The sequence below is a fragment of the Leuresthes tenuis genome, unplaced genomic scaffold (assembly GCF_036924035.1).
Source record: "Leuresthes tenuis unplaced genomic scaffold, fLeuTen1.0.hap1 SCAF_6, whole genome shotgun sequence".
Classification (NCBI taxonomy): domain Eukaryota; kingdom Metazoa; phylum Chordata; class Actinopteri; order Atheriniformes; family Atherinopsidae; genus Leuresthes; species Leuresthes tenuis.
The window spans coordinates 16,010,692-16,036,496 of NW_027325360.1; the positions used below are offsets into that span (position 1 = coordinate 16,010,692).

The 25,805-nt window shown below is 38.6% G+C and overlaps 1 protein-coding gene across 4 annotated transcripts in view; it reads left to right on the forward strand.

Moving 5' to 3' along the window:
- The window catches only part of pdlim5a (PDZ and LIM domain 5a), a 61,597-nt gene that overhangs the window by 19,031 nt on the left and 16,761 nt on the right, over window positions 1-25,805 (forward strand). Inside the window, exons 3-8 of one of the 4 annotated variants that reach the window (XM_072387831.1) lie at window positions 15,729-15,768; window positions 20,146-20,171; window positions 21,265-21,285; window positions 21,413-21,436; window positions 21,761-21,933; window positions 22,117-22,153. In XM_072387831.1, coding sequence (XP_072243932.1) covers window positions 15,729-15,768; window positions 20,146-20,171; window positions 21,265-21,285; window positions 21,413-21,436; window positions 21,761-21,933; window positions 22,117-22,153 — 321 coding nt within the window. Of the gene's footprint in view, window positions 1-15,728; window positions 15,769-16,341; window positions 16,752-20,145; window positions 20,172-21,264; window positions 21,286-21,412; window positions 21,437-21,760; window positions 21,934-22,116; window positions 22,154-25,805 lie in introns of all 4 variants that reach the window. The other 3 variants (XM_072387832.1, XM_072387830.1, XM_072387833.1) reach the window with 3 other exon arrangements.

A 25,805-nucleotide genomic window follows, 5' to 3' on the forward strand; every position in this document is an offset into this window, starting at 1 on the left:
ATGTACAAATATTCACTGTGCCACCAGTCATGGGCGACTAGAAGTTTGTGATGTTGATTTTATCTGCTGACATTACTCTATTCACTGCCTGTGTTTTCCTTTTAGTTATTATTTGGTTGTGTTCATTATGTTATTGGTCTATGAGCAGCGAATGTGTAGAGACCAGCAAATGTGCAGTTTGTGGGCTTTAGGGCTATAAAAACGTAGCTATCCATTTAAATCAGTGTATTTTTCCCTTTTCTCAGCTCTCAGCTTCATGTCGCTGCTACACACACATTCAGGCTCACTTGCGAGAAGGGGAATCTCATGTAAACTCGACTGCTGATACGGTACTGTCCTGATGCTTTGTGTGGAAGCTTTATCAGGTTTTTTATGTAGTGCTTTACTCATTCATTGAGCAGTGTGGGAACGTGTGCAAACGGCAAATATGCCTGTCAGCCCATTTGGGGGTGCATCTATAGTTTGTTCCTCCTGTTTTTTCCTCAGATTTTGTAGGTCAAAGGTCAACCGCTTAAAATAAGCAGTCTGAGTGTAACACAAATTTGTGATGACAGTGATGACATTCTATTTCCAAAGGTAATAGATTACGTTATATTGTGCAGAAATGAGTACTTTTCTGGCTATCATTCATCGGCATAACTCAGAAACAGAGGGGTAGACTGTTACCCAGTTTTACATTTGGTCAAATTCTCGAGACACTAATCTTGTGTCTTTTATTTTTCAGTAAGTCTATTAATCAGGACAACAATGAATATAAACTGCATCTTGATCGGTTGATGGAGGCATATACATATTTGAAAATATTCAACCACATATGCATTGCAAATGTGGTGTGTAAATTGAATTACATGGTGTTAGGTCCGTTGTTTTTATCACAGTGTGACCTAAGAGATCGGATGAGTTGGTCTGTAGACTTCACTATCACACACAATGATTAATTTAATGTTTACAGGTTCGCTGCTTCTAGTAACAATTGGATTTGTTCATAACCCCCCCCCACACACACACACACCCCATTTGGGTTTGAGTTTTTCTTCTGTCTGGGAATGCACTTTGTATTGTTATGTTGATAATAGCTGTCAAAGAACAAACTTTTGGCTTATGGCCTTTTGAGCTTTAGTGCATGTTATTGCCATGCTCCTCCAATGACACCGGGGTATAAACACTTAGTTGTACAAACAGGAAAGAGAAGAGGGATGGAAAAAGCTTAAAGAAGTCAAAGGAGGCAAATGTCTGTAACGGCGTAGAAAAGAGATGAAAGAGAGGCATATAAACGGTGATTATGATGGATTCTCCAAGGCCCAACAATTTTTGATCAGCTTGGTTGACATCTGTAAACCATAGATCACCCCGTTTAATGGCACCAGGCGAGAATGTTAAAACATCACTGGTCCATGTTTAGATTCATATATCTTTGTAAAGTTTTACTATGATTACTTGCGCACAGCTGTGGAAAAAATCTAGTCGGGTTTCTGGGAATTCCTTTTTTCAATGAATCATTTTCCATTCGTATCATGGGTGTCAAACTAAATTTCGGTTGATGAGACCAATAAAAACAGCCAATATCTTGTTTGCTAAACGGACTGTTTTACTGTGAGAGGGACAGCCGGCACATGTGGAGCACATGTGTTCATAACATACCCACATCCACACACATCTACCACAAATGAGCACACACACAAAGAGTAGGTTTTGGCAAATTCCACTGAATGCCAGAGGCTTCAACGGCAATTATCTGACTTAATGATTATTCCACACATTAATCTACAGATTAATCATTTAAACTATTAATTATGGGGGAAAAAAAATAAAAAATGCAGAAAGTGTCTTATATTCTTCAACTGCTTGTTATGTTTGACAGTTATTTCACAATCCAAACATGCACTAACTTCCATGAACATTCACTCTACAATGAACAAAAAAAAAGTGTTTTAATTTCAGAAAAAAAAGAACACTGAAGCCAAAAAGTAAAGAGTAAAAGTCCTTCCAATCAATCAGTTGTTGCGCCTTAATTTTTAACAGACATGAAGGAAGACAATGGAGCAACAAAGATGGAAAATTATGTTAATGGTTGAAGGAATAAGAACAGCTGCTGATGAGCTTAAAAAAAAAAATTGCACAGAAGTATTAAGAAGAAAAAAGACAAACCAGAGGGTTTTTGGTTATTTTTTCCTTGCTAAAAGCTCTGTGCTGAAGCAGTCTTGCTTTTATGGTTTAATGACAAAGTTGCAGCACTTTAATTAACCTCTTTAGCAATATAATTATTCTTTGTAGAAGTACACCAACAGATTAAATTGTTCATTTCAACCAATTATCCTGTGCCTCAACAAAACCACCTTTGTATTTTACTATTATGTTCTTCAACAGCCAGTGTCTGGCTAAGTGTTTTATTCCCCACAGTAAAGTCTTTTTGAAATCCCATGACTATTCAATGGGTCTGTATGAACGTGTGTGTGCTCTGAGTGTTTTCTTTTATAATGGCACAGCCTAAAGTTCTGGTGTTTGACGATGTTAAAAGGTAAATACCAAAACATGGCTGACTTGATGTGCCCAACAGCAAGTTCAAACACGAAGAATAAATGTTTTGAAGCAGCTTTTGTGTGGTACTTATTGGTCCCACTTCTCTTTATTTTATCACAGTGGAGATCTCCAACTGGCAAGTCTTTTTTTCTTTAAGAGTTTCTTAATGGTGGAGTTATGGCATGAATTCGTTAATGTGGAATGTTGTGCATTCATGTAGAAAGTATAGGCCATAATAGGGATTAAATTTGCACAACCAGATTTTAGATATCTTGTGTATGTGGTAACATCAGATTACATAATTGTTTTGCTGCAGCTGCTTTGATTTATAGTACCTGTTTTAAAAAAAAAAGACTTTAGCTCACCTTAACCTCATCACCCTTGTGCAGAAAAAACATACACAAACCAGTAACAGAAAGCAACTGTGAATAAACTGAATGTTTGGTACACCTTAATTACTTCTCATACACTGCAGCATGCACACAAAGTCACAGACAGAGTTACACACAGGCAGCACATATACATGTAGACATCTCAAATGAAAAAAAAGCCAAGCAGCTGTCTCAGTTATTTTGAGTCAGGAAGTGAGCCTGAGCGCAGTCAAGAGGTTGTGTGAGGGAAGTCTACGCAGGGTTGGGGTGTATGATTTCAGTTTGTTTATGTTGTGCTCTCTGAAAAGAAATGACACAGTCCTTGAGTTGTGCCGATGCTTGTGTAACCATAAAACATGAAAACACAAGCGCACAGGCACTGGTAAATTTTCTTAGCCTGTTGGTCCACCATTAAGTGTCAAACTGGCTATCTTTAGACTGTACGAACATTTATTTTTTTATTTATATATATATATATTTTACTTCAAAATAAATAAATGATTATAGAAGTACATTTTGAAACCGAAAACATCCACATCTGCTCTATCTCAGATCTGTTTTTCACTATGTAATTATCCTCATAGTAAAATCTGACACTATGTGTGCATACCAAACTTACAGCCATTCATCGTGTCAGAAATATGAGAACCCTGAGTTAGATGATTGATTATATGATTTATGAAAGACATGTGTCAGTTACCTTATTGTAGGGAGCGCTGATACCTTGATAAGGTAATACATGGCCTGTTTTTAACCAGAGAACCAGTGTTGATGGCACGCTTACTTGAAACTGACCTGCATCCAACAAGAACAGCATGTTTGAATGAGCCTGGTTTTCATGGAGAGAACTAATTGGATTCTTTGTTCACACAAATATCGAGGTCAATGATTAACTCCACAGACAAACATTTAGGAAGTGTTTCTCTGAAAGCAGTAACTTATGGTATTTTTATAGTATGTCCTAACCATCTTCTTCGCTGAATTATTTGACTTATTTTGGATAGAATGACTAAAGTGATCCTTAATCTAGAGGCCAAGAAATACATATTTAGATTTAAATACCATAGAAGATTGTAACCATTTATACTCAATTCTCAATATATAATCTGCATATAATGGAGGTATATTAACTGTATTTGTGTCTTGATCTGCTATAACTTGAAAGACTTGCACTGTAGCTGCAGAACTCACAGGTCAGATCTTCTGTACCGTTAGATTCGCCCCGCGCAGCTGCCATTGTCACTTACTCAGATCTGATGTTTGCCAAAGATGCTCTGAAGCCAAGAGTTCTAAACTGGTTCCACCTGTCTCTGTCTTTAACTCTTGTATTTGCCAAAGATCATTTAAAAGCGATGGCCGTCATCATTGGCGAGGCCTGTCGAATTCACTGTGATATCCCATTGCCAAGAGACCAGAAAGCTACGGCTTGACACACCTGTCTCTGCCTGTCTTTTCCAAGTCTGATGTTTTTTCCAAAGAAAATACAAATCCCAGGAACATTAGGGTATGTGAAGGTAAACCATAGGTATTATGAGATTGCTGTGTTAAACTCATCTGTCTCTGTTATTTGGTTTTCTTTTTTTTTTCTTTTAAGCTGTTTGCCAAATATATCTCTCGGTTATCCAAAAGCTCTCACCTTTAAGCCATTTGGTATTGAAGGATACTCAATCCTCAGTCTGATACTCAATCCAGCAACTAGAAAAGGGTCAAGAGTCATCTAAAACTGTTTGAAATAGAAAAATATGAAACTTCATCTCAAATGTGATGTGTAATTATTTTAGGTGAGGCTGAGTCCAGTGAGAACAGTGCAGTAATTGTTCATCCATCAGGTTTGTTCCAAATAAAACAGACAAATGACTGTATAATAAATTACAATTAACATGTTTTGAAACTCAATGTGTAGTTATGTGAAAGACACGATTTGCCATCTTTTCTCATAGGTCTAACATTAAGTTCTGTGTGTGTTATCAGCTCAGATTGTCCAGGACACATTTAGATTTAGCCAAAATCCTCACTGTCTATTCATTTAGTTACATAATCAGAAGACACCATTTTGAAGTCAGCCAGAAAGATTAATCCTACTGAGCATGTGTGGTTTTGAATACATCTGTGTTTTTAGGGATATTGTGTATAAGATACCACTCAAAAAGCTTGGACACGTGGGTGTTATACACAATATATTGTGTGTCGATAACCAAACATGGAATATACTGCATGCATATAGATTCCTCTATATGTGCTGTCTTGTAGAAACATGATGTGTATTTCTCCACCAGTTCCACAGTCCTCCTTCATGCTCATCTGCTCAGAGTGCTGTGGTTTTATAGTGGAAAGAAAAAGCTGAAAAAAGGTCAGGTATTTGGCCAGGATCGTTTTACAATCACTGTCACATCACTGTTATTCAAGTTTATAGGTTTTTACAGCAAAGTGACTGTCACTCAGGGCGCAACTCATTGGTAGATGTGTGATAGGAACAGAGCCAAAGAGACAAAGCAAAAAATGAGCCTGGTAATCAAGAACAGAGATACACACACAGAGATGAAAACAGCTATTACAGAGAAAGAAATGATCAAAAATAATCTTGTAAAATCTTAGATCATTGTAAGTAAATGTATCTTTAGTGGTGCTGACTCACACTGATATCCATAACCTTTGAATAAACCAAAAACCAGATGTTAATATGAAAAACACCTCTTGGTGCGACTGTTGATCATTGTGATGAGCAGCCTGTCTTGGTACTGAGTTGTGAACTCAGTTGGAGTCACTTTAACCTGTCTTTCTCTCCACTGATTGATGTGTTGCAGTGCTTCTGTTCTGTGAGCTAAATATGATCTTTCTCTCAAGTAGACTTGCACTCTTCACTGTAACACTGTTGATATGACTACTCACAATATAGATGTAGTACATAAGCAATTATTTTTAGATCATAATTGACCCTTCGCTAAGTCACTTGTACAGCAGGGTAACTCGATATATATTCTTTAAATTTAAATTAAATGTGTTAGCTAATTTTTTTGGGAAGTCAGTTGTAGGGCGTCCCTTCACAAAATGCTAAAAGATATTGCAGTATGTCAGAACTCGTCACTATCTGTTAGTATTTAATTTGATTAAATATTACACAGCGGCTCAAGGTTTAACAGAGATGTCTTTGTTAACGTTATTACACAAAGCGATGGTTAGCTAACGTTAGCTAGCACTTTCGGCACTCTTAGCGCTTTCTGTCACTTTTGATCCAACAGACTTGCAATGTTGGGTCATCGCAACTTAGAACAAATGTAGGTGCTTTTAGTGATTTTGGAGGGATTCAGCTGTTCGTGTGGTCTTTCACACTGTTTTATCCACACCCAGCATGACTGGCCTCTTGTGCATAGTTAAGGTTGCTAACGTAGGATTGGACAGAAGCCGTTTGTGGGAGGGGCTTAGCAAAGGGTCAATTAAAGGAGAACAATTATACCTCTTTTCCACCAGTTCACACAGGTCACAGGCACCTTCATGACATGTCTGTGAAATTATTTGGTCAAATTCCTCGCGGATCAAGCACAGCAGCCCTCTCTGTACACTCTGTGTAGCACTCGTGTGCTAAGGCGGTCAGATTTTCGTGCCGCTGAAGAGGCTGCTGGCTGCTATTGCTCACTCTGCCCCCCTCTTGACAATAGTTGAGCACGAGCACTGGTCATGGCTGCCCACACACCTTTGCGACCGTATATGTTTGAGCCAGAGTCAGACCCTGAGAATGTAATATAACACAAGCTGCTGTATAACTTCGCCATCAAAAACAAACTTTATCCACACCTGTCGTAGGTCCTCTGAGACTGGGGTCTTATGCAGGGTCTTGTGCTGGTCACTGCAGCCAACAACAGAGCATCTTACATGCTTAGCTCTCAAATTCGCCATACTGCCAACCGTTTTTCTTCGCTGCGATGAATGACATATGGGCGCCTCACCTGAGCTTTGCTCTTTTATAACCTGTGGTGAGTGGTGGGTGGAGACTGGGTGTTGGCCACTGCTGGAGAGTTCTGATTCCACTCCCTTTTTCCCCTTTCTATGTAGGAAGGGGAGAGAATCTGAACGGATTTCATTGCCCAGAGTAGAGCGACAAGAGAGTGAGTTACTGCAGCAGCGGACGTAAAATGGACGCGGTTGTTGTTTTTAACACTGGGCGGAAAAAAAAAATCATCCCATTTGGAGCCCCAATCACTCATGTGGACATCCTCAGTTTGGCCACCTGTACTATTAGTTTCCCTTTTGGAGTCACACCGTGTACTCTGTTTGTCTTTAAGGCAGAGACCCCTTTATCTGATAGGGCTTCGGTTGTGTTGGGTTTGAGTTTTTAATGTATTTGTCAGTCAGCTACGACATGCAAGGAAGCTCTGTTTTGTCTTCTTATTTGTTAATTTGCAGTCCAAAAAAAGTCTTCATACAGGCCCACTTCATTGCAAATTCATACGGCTATACACACTGATCAGTTTATTCAGCTGTACTTTAAATATCACAGTGGTGGCAGCAAGTGTGGAAGTAGACAAAAAGTAAGCAAAGAGGTATGGTTGTACATTGACAATAGTAAAAGGAGTTTTAACGTCAGCGTAATGGAAGATGTTGGAGGAAAAATGTCCTTAAAATGAATAGTTATTTAATTTTTGCTATTGCCAACATGTTTGTCCTTGTCTGTCCTTGTGTGTGAGTGTGTCTGTTGTAACACCTCAATGGGAGCATGTTCAGTTTTATTTCCTGGTCACTCTGCTGTGAAACAGAGCTGTAAAACTTTAAATTAGATTTCAAAAGGCAACACAAGACTCCAGTCCTGCCATCTTCTGTTTTACTGCCCTGTTACTCCAGACATAGTGCAAGCAGTCAGACTAACTAACTGTTACAGACACTACCACTAAACCAAGCTGTTGCATTATAGTTTCATCTCTAAAATAAAACATCTGCCATTTGTCTAAAACAGACATACATGCTAGAAGGCGACGTTTCATAAAAATACTTTTATGATCTTTTGAGAACTTTTAATAAAGAATAACATACTGTAAAAGTACACCGTTCACATGTTTTATTGGAATGAATATTCTTGTTTGGGGTGTCATTGGATTATACAGCAGTTACTTTGTACAACAGCAGATGTGATTTTTACATCTGCTTGTCTCAAATATCCCTCCTTTCCATTGCGTATACTCACTGTTTAAGAGACTTTATGTCCACCACTGTCCAAGCTCATTAAAACGTGTGTAGCAGCAGTTTATTCTAGCTTCCACCTCTCATGTTTAGATTCTAATTCACCCACATATTCCTTCTCCAGCTGAAATGTTGTTGGTTTCCTTTCCACCCCGCCCCTGGTTTGTGCTCTGTTTGGGTTTAGATGCAGTACTGTTGACCGGCAGGCTGTTGGAAACATTGCCTCCTTTCTCCAGACCTGGCAGGGTTTAACTTAATGTGTCTGTTTCCTATCGTGATTTGCATTTAAGACTCCTCAGGGTACCAGTTCACTGCTGTGTGTTTTTGTTAGACAGTTAGTTACAATTACATATGCCAATTTGTTGCTATGTCACCACAGGAAACACAGTTGACTTAGGGATAGGCATTTTCTGTCACCTCATTACTTTTCTGAAGATAACCTACAATTCCTGCATTTAATCCACAATTTAAACATGTATTTTATAAAACTGAAAGTTGTAAGACGTGTCTATCTGCACATGACTGTGGTCAGGTCAGCTTGGTTCCTGGATCAGGTCTGTGTGCAAACATTTCTAGTCAATATAGATATATTATATAGTGGACAAGGAGCCATTATTGTGTTAGGAACCCCCATTCATGAAAACCAGTGTGGATTTGTACCCCTGGGCTTTTTGTGTACCCGTACTAATGGATGGCAGAGCTATCCTCTGCCATAGCTAATGCATTATAGCAGATATGATGTCATTTTGAACAATAGCCAACTTAACCAACTTTTAATTACATAAACTGATTTAATTCTAACTGTGAAAATCACTGAAAGTTAGCAATTAAAAATGTGACTAATTGTTCAAACATACTGTACTAAAAGGATTTTCTCTCACTCAGTTTATTTAAGCGAGTAATGTTATTACAGGGAGGGTGAAGCAGTCTTAACATAGTTTTTCCCTTGGTCTGGTCAGTGTCAAAGCCTCTTTTAGCATTTCGTGTGATGTAATTCTCAGATGAAAGACATACGTGACCTACCATGTCAAGATAGTTTTGAGACGTAATGGATGAAAAATGTAGATGATCACACAAAAACACACTTGTACACAGATAAATTGTCATGGCCTGGAGCTCACACATACACACACATGTTCATAACATAAAACGCAGACCTATGACACTACAGCCCTCGATCTAAGACCCTTGTTTTCTCCAGTCTTCTGGTAATGTGAGGACTGATAGTGACAGGCAGACTAAGCTTCTAGATCTATTTAAAGACCATTTCTAGATAAATTACAACATTAGTCTTAGTTTCTCCATTTGAGAAGTCACTACACACATAAACTCACTTGTAAAAGCACACGTGTCACAAATTCTTCCAGTTCCTGCGTTCTTTGTGGTGCCCTGACATTTTCTCCCAGTCACATTGATCCGTCTGCTTCAGTTTAAGGTAAAACTGAAAAAACGCCAAAAACCTAACCAGCCTCATTGTCTCCTTTTTCCTAATAAGGCACAGAAAACTAAATAAATTCAGGAGGGCTGAGAGCATGTGTCTGACCTTTAGGAATGACTATTGCATACATTTGAGATGTTTTGCGTTTTAATCATTATCACTTTTGTTTAAAGAAGGGTGACCTCATTCTAACAGCAGGAAAGACAGGAAGGAAAGTCTGTGGTGGGAGAAAGGATGATTATAACAAAGAAGGATGCAAAGGCACAGAGATGGAAGAATACAGAGAAAGAAAGATGGGGAAAATGATGTAGGTACATTCTGTTGTTTTTAAGAATAAAACAGAATGACTTGTGTTTTGAGTTAATGGCCAAGGGTCACATATGTGTATGAACATAAATATTAAGTGGCCAAAGTTGGATAGGGGAAAACGTCTCCTTCTCTCTGAATTGTTGAATTGTTTTTGCTGAATTGCTGAATTGTTAGTTCCTTCATCCTATGAGAAAGAAACACAAGTTTGTAATGATCATTGAATGACAAACTGACACTCTCGTGAATGCATAGTTATGCAAAGATATAATAAGTACAATTATGTCTTGGCTTGGTAAATCTTGAACAAGGAAGTAAACCATAAAAAGGTTTGATTAAAATGAAGATTTAGATTAAATGTATTGAATAATTAAGAATTCTAAAAAAAAATCCCAGGAAGTGTTTTTAAAAGATGTATTTGTTTGAAATACTTTGACTTCAAGTTGGATAAGAACATTTCCACGTTAACACATGAAATATTCACAGTCTGCCAGCAAATAATTCAACAAGACAAATTATGTGTAAATCCAAGATCCTCCAGAAGGAGTTAAGGTATTTGGAGCAGAAACAGTCATGAATGTCCGAGGTGCATTAAATCTAAAAATAAACTTGAATAGACATAGTCTGTGTGTGTGTGTGTGTGTCATTGGGTGTTGGAGTGTGCATTAACATTTGCAGTACAGATGCTGTGAAGTGAATGAACTGGTCTTTGTTGCTTATGTTATTACACTACCCCAGGAACATTTAATGGACCAACCTGTAAGGCCTGGAATCCCTGTCACCACACCCTACACTCCACATCACTCTCTGTATGTATTTGTATGAATGTTAACCTGCCTTTGTCCATTTACTCCTTGGAGGATTCTGTCATCCCAATGGCAGGACACGTCATTAAAGACCTACTTTATGGGAAAATGAAATCGTGGGTGGATATGTTTGCTTGAAAACGTGCAGTACTTATGGGTGTCTGTGTGTGTGTGTGTGTGCGCAGCTTTTTTTCATGTTGACAGTTTTTGTGCTTGAATGAAGGAAAACACTCCATCATTGTGCCAGATCCACTTTTATATGCATGGGTCACAGTGAATGGACAGTTTTTGGACCATGTCGAGTTTTGCGCATGTCGTTATGTGTCACATTCTTTTTTTTACCCACATTCTGGAAACGGTTCTCCACAATGACAAAGCTAGTTTTTGGAGTATGAGTTTATTCGTTCATTCATTAATTTCTTGAAGTTTAAAGACTAAAATATTCCATCGACAAAAGTATTTTTATACCTCTCTTTCTGTGTTTGTAGTAGACGCACACAAACTCTTATTGATTGAGTGTTTCAGGTTACCAGCTGGTGAAGCTGATGGCATGTCGAGGCACAGCCCATCTTCAATGATGTAATTTGAGTAAGAATAGAAAGGAGAGATTAAAAAGAAATGCACAACAAAGAACACAGGATAGCCACAATGGCATTTGTGGCTTAAGAGGGTCTATGATGGTCCTCGGCAGCCAACTCCATGCAGCCAAAAACCCTGCATCCATATCAACTGTGCCTATTGCAAACACTCAGATTATGCACACATCTGGATCAGTCTCCCTTTCAAAATGTAGAGCTAAAAACACAGCAGACGAAGGACAGCAATAGTAATGCTTGTTTGATAAGGCTTTGAACAATTGCATCTGAAATTCATTCACTAAAAGGGTGTAAGGACATAGGTAGATGTGGTTAAATAGCCTTAAACGGGCGGTTGGGAAACCAGTGCAGTCAAGCCTCACTGAAATGTGAAACTAGATCGATCAACGCACATGCTTTATGCAGCTTTGCTGCAGCTGACCCAAAATATTAAATAAATGGTTGTGCGTTTGCCCATAAAAACATAATAGATGTCATGTAAAAGCTGTGGGTCACAGATATTCCGGCAAAACATCTAAAAATCAACCCAAGATGACAAAGGCAACATACAAACTATCTATTGTATATACCTTTAAAAAGATAATGACCCAATGTAAATTTAAAGTAGATGTGCCAAAGTATAAAAGCAATAACAATGTAGGATGTATGAATTCCTGCAGAAATACAGATTCAAACAGACCACTGACTCTGTTATATAATTCCATGAAACAGAGTAAAGGAAAAACAGACATGTCGACCTTCACGCTTAACATGAACCATGTAGAGTTACATGTGCACACGCGGGGAACAGACAGACCATTCGTTGCAGCAACTCTTAAACTATGAAATTAAACTGCTGTTGGGTCTTCACACTCACACGAACACATTCAAACACATCTGCAGGCCAGCTAATGTTTCCATTTGGTGTGCAGGAGGTAAATATATGGAGTACCATGTTTGTCACACTGTCAGTGGCTTTAAACCTTACTTAATCTCTGACCCTTATGAGGAGATATCCCTGTGTCTAATACAGAGGTCGTTGCTCTTGTATGAATTAGAAATGGAATCCCCAAATTCTTGTGACATATTTTCATTCATGACAATTCTAAAAATAAAAATGTAATTAAATGTATTGCTGTTCTTATGGATATAATGTACAGTACCACCAGTGCAGCATAACAACATTTTCAAAACCATTTTATCCATAGCTAAGTTGGCATTTACTGCTATTTGGGTTGCAGGAAGATCAACAAGGAGTTTCCTACCAGTAACACAGGTTTTCTTTTCTTTCTTTTTTTTTTCTGCCCCCTTGTCCTGTCCAGCATCATGGCAGCAGAATTTTAATATGAGAACTGTTTTATGACAAACACATTTGCTTTGCAGTGGGAAGCTTTATGAATGTAAAGTACTGCTTATTTATTTATTTTCTTTCAATACTTTACATGTAATAGTGCCAAACCTGACAGGGGGGCAGGGAAAGAGGGAGAGAAAAAAAGAAAGAGAAACGAGCAATGATGAGAAGACAATGAAAAAGAAGTTGAAACCAAACAACTAGCTGCTATACCTGTAGAAAGCAAACAGAAAACATCCTACGGCCTCTGTGGGGAAACCAGGTGGAGAACCATCTGAAACATCTGCAAGAAGACCAACAGAGAGAGGAAAAAAAAAAGCACAAGCAGTGACAACACCAGCAGCAAGTACATATAATATAACTGTGGATGGTTTGAAACCACTGGACGACACAACAACTGTATAATAAGCATGTGACTGGGTGAATTGATGTGTGTGTGCGTGTGTGTGTGTGCATGAACATGCCAAATATATGGTACAGGGTTTACATGAATTTTTCTTAGTTAACAAAGGAAATCTGTCTAAAACTGGGTTTCTTGTTTAGACACCTAAAATGAATCTGAAAATGCAAATGTCCAGAGTAAAGGTTAGAAAAGCCTGTGAGTTGGATCAGACTCTTTCCAGCTTAACATATGATCATGACACACTTCCATGTTGGTGTTATCCATTTATAGCTGCAGTGTAATCGGGGCAACAGCACACGGGGATGACTGAGTCATATTTGAAATACCTACTTGATAGCCCAGTCTTCCCCTTCATAGTCCATGTGCCACACATATTTCCATGCCACAGATTCTGCAAGTGAGAGCTGTCCTCAGATAAGCTCTGGGTACTTGGTAGACTATTTACAGCATAGTCTGTCCATGGAAACTTGCAGGGCAAGGATACAGATGTCAAAGTCTAAGTGACAAAAATAAAAAAAAGATGAGGTGCGTTGTTTCATTAAATGTCATTATTTTGCTGTTCCTTGATCCTTTTTGGTAAAGCCTTGCTTTGTGTACATGCACAGCAATATTCTGTGTATTAGCCTTAATCTAAATAAGACAATGTTCCCTCTTTGTGTTTGCATGAGGTGCAGACGTTACATTTACATTCCTGTTTGTATGTAAAGTAAGCATATTCATATTGATTAGTCATTCCAACGTTACGTCCCTCTGTGCAATGGCCATCCTAGTTTGAAATTACATCCATATCCTTCAAAACATCCCCTTGCCCAAAAGTATGTCTTCTTTTTACCATACCCTACCTGTTCTGCGCTGAACTCCACCGGTGTCAGTGTTGCCAGACTTTGTGACAGAAACAAACAATCTGATCTGTGAAAACAAGCCCAAAACTACTGACTGTGCTCTTAAAAGGACATGCTCAAGTTCCTCATAATAAGCAGGCTTGTCAACTCTGGAGCTTAGAGCATGTGTTGTAAAACAGCAGTGTGGCAAAATGCTGTGAAAACACATTGTTTTTTTCAGGTGACATTAATCAAAAAAATACTGTTTACATGGCTGTGACTTATTTAGAGTGATATCTTAATTGGGTTAAGATCAGAATATGTCTGTGCATTGACACTGTACAGATTCTAAATTGACTCTAGGAGTGAGTGTGAGTGTTGTTTGTCTCTGTGTAGCTCTGTTGTGGACTGATGACCTGTCCAGGATGTACCGTACCTCTCCCCTAATGGCAGCTGGGATAGGCTCCAGCCCCCAAGCGACCCTGAATTGGATTAAGGGGGTATAAAAGATGGATGAATGGATTTTTACTGTACATAGCCTCCAAGTTTGCTTATAAAATCATGTCTTTCTAGTAGACATGCCAAAACCACAGTCATGGTTCTCTAACCATTTTATATCAGAGAAGGTTATTGGAGGCAACCAAGGAGGCACATGTTGGGGTCAAAAAAAGCTTTAACTGAAATTTTACTCCTGTTTACCTGTTAATCCTCTATCACCCCGTGTGCTTTATACCTTTATCGGGTGTTGAAAGTACAATATAAATGATAGATTATACCTAATATCCACAGGTATGGTGGATGTGGCTCAAAGATTACATTTTCCTAGTACTGTTTGTGCTCTAAAAGTACTACTTTTGATGATCTCGTCTCATATTGAAGGAACATGGTCATAGTTTCAGAATGCAGTTGCCAAACCAGTGGGGAGCAAGGGGCTGACAGAAAAGGCCAAGCAAGTGTCTGTATCTGGAGACTGATGTCTTTCTAACCACGACAAAAGTGTTGGTTTTAAATTTACTGAAGTAAAGGACATGCACCTCCCTGAGGAAGTTTCCAGAGGGGCTACTCTGAAAGGAATGCAAGGCTGCTGACATTCGCATGTCTTCAGTTGCTGCTCAGTTTACCTAGCCTTTAATTTATATTAACTCATGTATTTATTTTTCCCTTAATAGCATGCTTGATCAAGTTGCTGAACATTGCACAACGAACAGAGCTGCATTTACTTGTTGGCGATGTGTAACTGGTTGCTGGTGATATTGAGGAAATTTCTTTAATCATACACTCAATTTGGAGTTTCACTGAATCTGTTTCAGTTTCTTGTAGCACTAACAAAGTGCTGTATGGCATTGGTGCCATGGCAAAGCAGGCAGTTCAGCCAAGCGCACTGCCAAAAGATGAACAATGATCTTAGTAGAATAATAATATTAAGATGAGGTGCGAAGCCATTATCGCTTAAAAATACATTTAAGTGTGTGAGGAGATACAGGAATGTTTCTTTGATGATCTTCAGGTGATGATCGTGGTTGAACGAGGCAACAGGAGAATCAAACACCAAGAGTATCAGATTGATACAGGCCATTAAAATAATAAGACAGCTGCTTAAAAAAGCAACTTCTTTTCCAGCTGCGGCATCTCAGATTTCTTTGTTTGACACGCACACATAGCGAGACTCTTTTGGATCCTGTCATAGCCGATGACAGAAACCTCTCCATGTTGGTTTGTACTCTGAGCACTCAGGTTGAATCATAAATCACCAGAACCGCATTTTTTTTTTTCTTTTAAACCTCTGTGAAATCTAAAAAAGAAATTGATAGAATGGTCTCTATAAATATCAGTAAACACTTTAGAAGAGCCTGTAATTTTACCCATGTGGCGCTGGCTCGCAGTCACCTTTTTTCAAGGTAAATGCATAAATGAGAAAAAAAAGTTCTGCATAATCATAAATCATGCACTCTTCTTTCTTTCCAGGGCCTCCAGTGTTCCTAAGCCCCCTCCTGTGGCGCCAAAGGTACTGTAAAATTATTTCCAAATCAGCAAATCAGAAAACTTTTCTGTTTAATTAAGGCAAGGCACGCCAGGTGAAAATTACATTTTTATAACATATTTCGGTAAATTATTTTGAGAAAAACATTCATGTGATAGAGCAAACTTTGTGATATTTATTATGTATCAACATCAGGCATTGAGTGTGGGAACTTATATGGTTTTCTGAAAAGATAAATGAATTATGAAGCAGTTGGGGAGTTACTATAGCAACAAGAAACACAAAGGTGCAGTAACTCACCTGGAGTGCCATGTTCTTCTTTTAGGTAATTACGCCCTTCTGAAACAATACTAGACTTTTTTATTTTCTATTTGTTTGTTTTGTCTTTGCACGCCTTCATTCATTTGATACACTTTTTTCATTGTGAAATACAGCCAGGTATACTGATGTTTCCCTAATACCCCCCTCCCTCCTCCAAAAAAAAAATTGGACAAATGCATATCCGAAGATTCCAACCTGGGAGACAACAGTATAACGTGTGGTTTGATTTGATTGATTGTTGTATGTTTCTGCATGCTTTTTTTCTCATACCGGTAGGGCGACAGATCAGACATCATAAAACCCGTTGCCATCACCCATCCCCCTCCTCCACCCCATTCCCACCTGCACCCCTCTGCTCCCTACAACAAGGCCCCCAGACCTTACAGGGACTGCAGATCAGAGAGTGAATACACTCCTTCACAGTCACCCTTTGCCACTGTTATTCCCTCCCCAACCTCTGCCTTTACGCCTGCCTCATCCCACGCCAGTCCTCCTCTTTCTCCACCTCCGGTCTCTTACCCATCCTCTGCCTCCTCCTCACCTCCTGTCCTCGTTCCACCTCAGCCGTCGGTGTATAACACACCAATCAACCTCTACTCCACTGAGAATGCGTGTGAGGTGGCCGTGGGGCAGAGGCGGGGCCTCTTGGAGAATCAGGGTGGAGCCTTACCACTTCAGTTTAATGGGTGAGTGGTGGCCTTGCTAACCATTTAATCAGTTCTTGGTGTCCTTTTACGTTCCTATAAGGCTCTGACAAGACCCTTTACTTTTTTGCCTCCTTGCTGGTATTACTGCACATCTCCGTTTGATGCCTGCTAAAGCTTCCTTCACATCTTTAAACTGGGAATACAAAAGATTTTCTTAAATGCCACCTTTTAGACTGTTTATACTGTAAGTAGGTTACAAAATTATTGTTTTGCTGTGATTTAAAAAAAAAAGTTTTGTCAAGTTTCAGTTCCTCACTGGAAAACAGTTCTTTTCAGTGCTGCCAAAGAAGCTGTCCAGATTCCAATTTTGAATTTTGGTCTGTGGTTAGTAAAGTTCTATCATAGATATTCAGTATTAGAACTATTGGTATTGTGGTTTGTGGGGAAAAAAGCTCTTACAAAAGAAAATGATAAAACATCATGGTCCTAGTGCCCTGCACAGGGCTGCTTCCTTCATCCAGCTCCTGCTGTATTTAACTGATCCCACACATTTGAGCTATGCACACAGTGGTTCCATGGATTTATTTTCACCTTCTCCAGTCTTCAGTTTAATGTATTAAACATGACTGCAACTGAAAAATTTTACATATGTGGGACTTTTGTACTTTAAAATCCAGTTTTAATTCATTTTCTACCCCTGTGTTTAAAGCCACTTGAGGCTACTTCTGCGGTCCACAAAATTAAAAGTGCTCACATGAGATTTCACACGGGGCTTACTTGAATTATTCAAGTGATCCTTCCATTTTTTAATATTGCCTTGTGTTTTTCATCATCCTTTTTTGTTGATACAACTTATCAACAAAAAAGGATGCAAACAACGTTCGATTCTTTTCCCAACAAACTCACACTTCTCTTTTTTCTCTCTTGAGCATGCAGACTGTGTTTGTCTCTGATTATCAAGAAACTTCAGGTTTTGTGAATTAAAATTTTGTGCATTTTAGAATGAAAATTCTGTGCACCCCAGAAACAATAGCCTGAATATAAGTTATAAAGGACATAAGAAGGAGTATGATATAAAGCAACGTAAAGTTATAAAGGACGGCCTTCCAGTAAACTAGTTGTGGATAGTGAGAATCATTTTGATATGCTTTGAAGCGTAACCCTACAACAAGTGTTGATGATGATGAATTAAAACCTAATTACTCTGTTTATCTTGAATTAATCCACTGAAATATAGTTATACTCTGTTCCAGGTTCAGTCACAACAAGGACAGGTTTGCTTCCATTTTATCACAATTATTTGAAATGGAGCTCTCCACTGTAGGCTGGATGTCTGAGGGCAGCATGACACTTTGTAGCATTTGAAAGGAAACCTTGATCAGAGAAATTCCACCTTTAAACCATACATGTGTCTTCTCTGCCTCGTCCCTCCCAAATCTGCTAATGCATTTTGTTTAATTTTTCCACTGCTGCCTGTTCCCGGGTGTTCCTGATAAAGTGTCTTTTAAGTTGAACTTGAAATTTCCCTTTTTTTTTTTTCACATCTTGTGCTGTCCTTCATACCTAAGCTGCCTGTTCCTAGCTTAGTAGACCTGATATATACCACCATCGCCCCCTCAACATTTTCTGTCACAACTACAGTTCTTCTGAGTCATAGTGAGTATAACTCTGATATGATTCCACTCAGCTGTGTATATATAGCCTCTGTTGGTAACTTAAGCTGTGTGGCATTCTCTTTGCTCATCCTGCAAATCAGTCAGTGGGCAAAGGTTTGAGGCTTAAATACATATAGATTTACACATAAGCTATGCTCTTAGAGACTAAAAGGACATGTTGTGGAAAAAAACTCACCTCATTTGTGAGAGCATATGTACTGATGTCACTTCCAACTCAAAAACTTAGAAAAACTAAATCCTGGCATTTTGCTTTTGGGCCACATATATCTAAAAATTTGTCATTCAGAGAGTCGATCAGATTGGTAAGAAATACTTATGTTACTTTGAAATTAAATGAAAAAAAAAAATTTATCCCAAGGAGAAATTATAAAGCTTTATCTAGCCCTCTTTTTTCCGTATCCTCTAACTTTAACTTGATTATACGAATCAAGAAATGAATGAGCTTGTAATGCTCTGCGAGTATTCTGTTTGATGTTTTATATCCTGGAAAAGAAATCAGACTTCCGATTCACATTCTTTTAACATTTTACTTGTCATTTCTTTCTTTATTTTTCGTTTGTTATAGAATGCTCCATCGGAACAGTGCCAGTAGCAGCCATTACAAAAACAAACACCGGTGATAATGTCGGCCAAAAAAAGCAACAGCTTCTATTGTTGCCTGCTAAAGACCTAAACAAATCACAGAGGAATGGAGTGACAATAAAGTCAAGAGTTTATGGAGCCGAAATGTGACTGAGGACACATTGCACATTCTCAGTGGTGTTAAAAGTGGAGTCCCTCCACCCAGCTTTGACCAAAGCATGTTTCAGTCAGTTTATAAACAGGAGGCATAATACGTGTCCTGAAACACACCTTTATGAAGTCATTTCATTCCACTTGTTCATTATTTTCAGTTAGTATTCTTAGATTAAGGAAGATATTCAAATGCTTTTATGATTGATAACATACCAGCTGGTATAATCTCTCGAAACATTTAAAACACACCTGTTTTGTACACACTTCTTGGTTACTCTCTCTGACTCAGGAGACACCACTGATCTGCACAACATACAGTAATCTTACACCATGCAGTCATGCACACTACCACACACACACACACACACACACACACACACAGGCTGCATTCCACCAGGGATAATTGTCACAGATGATATTTATTGACCCATTAAATCACAAAAACTACTTGATTAAAACTTGATATTTCTTTACCATTTGTCTGGTTTTAGAACTCGCTTTATCCACTTAAACATTCCTATTTTCTTATCATTTTCTCCCTGCTTTTATGTAGTGTTAGTCGTATTTTTCAGCTCTCTGCAATCCATGTTACTTTACTACACACACTCCGTTTGCAGAAATAAATGGGATGCTGCAGTGTGTAATGCATTTGGAGTAATGCATTTTCTGGAAAGTGTAGGCATATGATATTTGAAGGTTACTCTCAAAAATTCAATTTTATTTTCATCTCTCTGTATACTTCACTGCAGGGGCTTCATTTCTGTATGAATGAGTCGATTTGTTCTATTTTGTTACTTGGGTGCAACATAATAACACAGCCTGGACCTTAGAAACAGCATGTGTGTTCATCCTTGAATCTTGCTTGTGGTTTTTTTGCATGCTGTCTGTAAACTGCGTAGTTTGTTTCAGAGGGGAACATCCATCACATCTTTCATATTTTCCTGTAAAGACGTATGAATTTGTAGGTCAGTGTTCTCTGTCTCTTTCTCTTTCTTCCAATCTTTGTTTTTTCTGCTTTGCAGCCTGCGGCATCTCCTCCAGTCACAAAGTTAGTGTCTGAAGCATGTCGAGTGTTTAACAGCCTATTTTTCCTTTGATACCTTCTCACCACATGCCTTTACTCACATAGTTTACCTCCAGCTGTCTACATTGACAGTTTACATAAGGTGTCCTTGCTTGGGCTTAAAAGCCATCTGCTTTTGAAATATTCTTTCTCAAAATTTAGCATAATTGCTAATACTAATGTATACATTGTCAGTTTTTCTTCACACTATGAACTGCAGAAGACATACTTCTGACTAAAAGCTTTCCAAAGTGCAGTGGGTGACTCACATTTTTCTGAGGCAGCCGTAAAGTTTCATCACTACAATAACTCTCAAAAATTGATATTGACAAAGTGGCTCACACATGCACACCCATTCTTATACACCGACACTGTATTGTAAAATATTTCCAGTATAGCTGCGTGTGTGGGGCCCGGTTCACATAGACCCGTCAACACTACAATATCTACATGACTGCTGCTGTAACAAGAATGTGCTGAGAGACTCCCATAAATCAGAATATTTAATTTGCCGAGTGAGTTGTTAGAGGGAGTGTATTTGTAGGTGATATATCGATGGCAGGGTCTGAAAAACCATCAATTCCTGTGTATGTACGTGTGTGTTTCCCGGCAGGTGGTTTATTGACACCCAGATTTTAAACAGGCATGTTTGCGCCCCCTTTATTCTTTACTGACCTTCCACAGATGCAAACAGTAACCATACATGTTATAACCTTATTAATGCTTCAGACTTATCAAAGTGAAAATGCATGTTCGGTATTGTTTGATTTAAGACTAAAAGCTCTAATGATTGTATTTTCCAAATTGTACAAAATGACCAGTCACTCTGCCCTAGCAGAATCTCAAATAGCTCAAAAGCACCACCTTGTGGTTGAAAGTAGCTTTGACTTAGATGGATTATTTTTCATGTGACCTAAATGTTTGGCTCTTAGTTGTGCATGTGCAGGTCGTTTTTACTAACCACCGTATTTTTTTTCGCTTTTTACAATCGGAAGCCATTTCTGTTAATAGTCGCTCAAAGTTACCTATTTCCCCTTTTTCTGTGTCTGTTTTTCTGCTTTCTTAAACTCTCCATTAGTGGACCTCACAGTATTTTGAAGTAAGTCTTTTCACAACTCCATTAATCCTTTTTGACCTTCATGAAAGCTTCTGTTTTATGTCTTTACTTTATTTGATTTATGTCGTACTTTCTTGTGTTCTGTTTTTCTCTGTCATTTAATTCTAAGAAAACCCCATCAGCAACCTCCAAGGTATCGCTCTAGTTTAAACCCTCACACCAAAATACATGTAACAAAGTGTGGCGTGAACTTTCCCCCCTTGCTGTTGCTCTGTCTACAGTGTGTTACATTTCCATCCCACAGAAAGCTGTAACCATCTAATCATCATTTAGAAAGTCTGATCAGTACATCTACTGTGTGTGATTTTGAAATCCTTGATTGAAATTAACCACCTAAAAATGAATGAAAAACACCCATCTATGATCAGCTCATCAGTCTTTGTATAGTTTCTCCATAGTTGCATTTTAAAGAAATATTTGCTGAAACTATCCATTCTCTGACCTCGTCCATCCTCAGAGTTCCCAGGAAACATGTTGTGGATACAGACATCCATTTCTACCATGTACCCACTCATGCTGACGCTAGCAGAAAGCGTATAATGGAGGACACAGAGGACTGGCGCCCACGCACAGGCACCACCCAGTCCAGATCCTTCAGGATTCTGGCTCAGATCACTGGCACCGAGAACGGTACAATACATGCGCACACTGATCATTTTATGCGGTAAAAACATGGACAGTCAGAGCTGATGTACCTGAGCTTTTGACAGAGTCATGACAGAGTCATGTTTATTACTGTTTGTATCTAATTTAGATAGTTCGATGATTTTTTTGACAAAACTTTCATTAATTTATCTGTTTATTCCCTTGCAGTCCAAAATGAGGATGCAGACACAGCCAAGAATACAAAGTAAGTGCAACGCATTGAAAAAGCTTCCATTTAGTTAGTTGTTGTGTGTTTAAATGTGGGGGAACAACATAATATATGCTGCTTTTCATACTGTTAAATAATTTAGGAGACTCAGTTTGGTGCCTATAACATGAAATCTATGCTGTGTGAGCTCTTCCTGTCTAGACTGCCAAGTAGAGATCGCATTTGATCCATGACTTCTTTGTGCTGTAATATGTCTCCTACAAAAACTCCAAAAGCTCAGCGAGACATTTTGAGCATTGCTAAAGGTCGATTATGAATTAGTCTATGGCAGAAAGTGTCTCACGTTGTAAAAGTGAGTAAAAGTAAAAGTGTGTGTATTAACTGGCTGTTGTACTTCTAATTATCTTGTGGATCTGACAGCGTTGCTGTGCTGCATGTTGTATAACGTGTGATTGTGTATCTGACAGTCACGTCTCTGTTGTTGTCTCTTATGTGACTGATCTATTAGCTGTCCTGTTGCTCTTAATGGTTTGTGGTGTACATGTGATGATTGTCTGCCTGTGTGGACTGCTAACACGCAGGCCTTCCTGTGGGTTTTTTTTTGGCTTGCGGCTTCATGGTTAAATTAACTCAGCATTCATTCAGTCAGTACTGATCTTGATTCATGGGCTGCATTTTGACAGAATAATTGTCTGTTGACTGAGGTTTCCTTCCAGTTTTGTTCATCTTTTTGTTAATTTGAGTGACGGTGAAATTTTCCATCTTCACACACTTTGATGTGTATCATCAGCTTCCCATCTGTGTCAACTTTGATTGTAGTTTGCAGGATAATTATTCTTCTTGTGTGTTTCTTTTGGTGTTTTTCATGTCTTCCTCTCTCCTTTTACTCTTCTGTGCTGAATGGCAGAGGGAACAAGAACACCACTCGGTTGGTGATGGGCCCCAAGTACAACGAGCTGAGAGACTGGCACCATGGAGTGTCTGCTCGCACCCTCAATGTCCAGTAGAGTTTGAGTGTGCATCTTTCCATCGTTTGTGCATCTATGGGTGTCTGCCGCATTTGGACATCAGTTAAGTCATTGACTGTTGAGAAGATAAAATCTTGTAAATTGACAAAAGTAAAGGAAGTTAAGGCAACGATTCTGGACTGAGAGCTCTTTGTGTCTTTGTGTGTGTGGGCACGTCCTCCACTGTTTTTATCAAGTGGATTGTCTGTGTAGATTGCCAAGATTTCCAAGTCACAGTATTCAAAGAGCTTAAATAGAAACGTACTGGACTTCTTTTTGAATCGCAGTGTTTCGTTTCTCGTCCATGAGGCTTCCTTAGTTCTAAATGTCTGGTTTGGAGTTCTGGGCTCTCAGCCATTTGTGGAGATGATGAAGTTGCATGTGGGTCATTTGAATGTGAGACATATGGGTTGCAGGTGATCTGTTTTATATATAGCTGGTGGGTGGTGCCTTAGGCCACCAACTCTGTATCTACAGTTTGACATCGGTGGTTTCCTTTACGTCTCTCTCAAGCCATGTGTCTTTTCTGTCCAGAATGTGCACATTAGTGTCTTTAAAGTAGAGTGTGTTGCCCTTTAGGTGTAGGTGGACTGTTGAGTCTGGACCAGAGAAGTTGGCTCGTCTGTATTCAACCAAGTGCTTGTCGAGTGGTTGTTTAGATTCCTGTCAGGATTGGTCTGGTCTGAAAACTTGTCACTAAATAGACTGCATAAAACAGCTTGTGTTTTTCTAAGGGAGAATCAGTTTTTGTCTCATTGTGCTGTTTTTTGAAGAAGATCCTCCTCTGTTTGGCAAACACTAAAAACATACATGGAATTGTAGTAATGTTCTACCTGCCGCATTCTATTTTTTGATTTTCTACATGTCTTGATGAAGTTCCAGCTGATGCAACTATTCATTTTAGGAGCTTTCTTACTATGTGTGCACCAGTGACTGCAAATGCACACTCAATCTTCACTCAAGCAGAAGTACATAAATAACTATAGAAGTACTCGTTCAGCTTATTCACTCAAATTGAACTAAAGTACACTCTGAAGTATATGAGTTCTCCTTTAAAGGACAGTTTCTATCAACAGTTTCTATCAACAGTGTGAAGCTAATAGTAAATATTCATCATATATATAATGCTAATGACATAATGATGTGAAGTTCAGACTTAATTAATTTGGAATCAATCAAGCAACAACTTGATGGGGAAATAACTTACTTGCTATTGACAACATATTCTTGCCAGCACCCATATAGTTCGCTTTAACTTAAGAATGAAATTGTCATTAGCTTTGTCCTTCTGGAGAAATACATAAATGGTTCACAAGCACGAAACCCAACTTCTGGTGGTATTTTCTGTGATTTTTCCCAGTAGGTAGTTTGAATTACAGATTCCCAACTTGTCATAAAATGCAGCTTTACAGTCAAATCTTTTTTTTTCCATCATATATATCAGCCTTAAGGTGTAGGGTTCTGAGGACCCCCCTAGCCAGTTTATGTTGGGGCGATGGGAATAAAAGAGCAAGTGTTTGTAAATGTTTACACTTCCACCAAGCGTTCTGTGAAGGATCCAGGTGTTATCTATATTTCTGAACCAGGTTAGGTTTTGTTTGAAGGCTTGAAGGCCTTAAGTGCTCATGCCAGAGATGTTCTTTGTATGTAAAACTCACTGTACTTGGAATGAAAATAATAGTTGGGATCAACCAGTCAGAACCATAGATGCTTGTTGGATGAGAGGTGAAATATCTTCAACAATCAAAAAGGAGTCCATCTGCCTCTTCTTTAAGTTCTTTGAATGATACCTGACTCTTTCAGACAGTTTATTTGCATGGTCTATTGGTTACAACGCTAACTGTGTAGATAAATGATCTGCATGTACTTTCACCTCATCATACAAAAATGTATGTTTTAGTGCATTTCTGTTATGCTTTTGTGCAGAACTGGAATCCTATTAGTGATTGAACTGATAAGGTTGTATCTTAATAAATGCCAAAGCATCAATGTTGACTGGTCGACGTGACTAAAAAGTCTGCAGGAAATAATTTAATCACACATAGAGTACCATCAGTTGAGCTTATGTTAGGTGCATCATTATTCTCAGATAAAAGTGTGAAATTCTGCAGGATATAAGTAGATGGTCTGGACACCTTCCCTCAGATATACAGCTGCAAATCCACACCTCTGAATTTGCATTGTATGTACTTTAGAGACAATACACATTACCTGTTTCCATGGTAATTAGAAAAAAAGGGAAGCAGTCTGACATGGCCTGCTAAAAGCTGCAAAGACAATATGTTAATAAATCATTCAGTATACATTCATTTTCAATTAGATAACATATGAATGATACACAAAACACTTAAATGTGAAATTAGCGAAATCATTGATGTATGAGTCTACATGCAATCTACTAAACGAGAAACACACACAAAGGACTCACTATACTACACAGCTGTTTGTTGTTGTTGTCTTCTTTACCACTGAGCTGTAGCATAGCATGTAGTGTAAATGTATGTGTGATTTCATGGCTCGAGTCTGTTTCTTAAATCACTGAAAAGAGGAAATCTGTTCACCATGAGTGTGAATTCTGTTCCTGTATCCCACGTGTTATAGAAAACACATTTTAAAAGGGGTAATGGCTTGTTTACTTCTGTTTTCTTCATGCTATTTATCTAAACTTGTATGTAAACTAT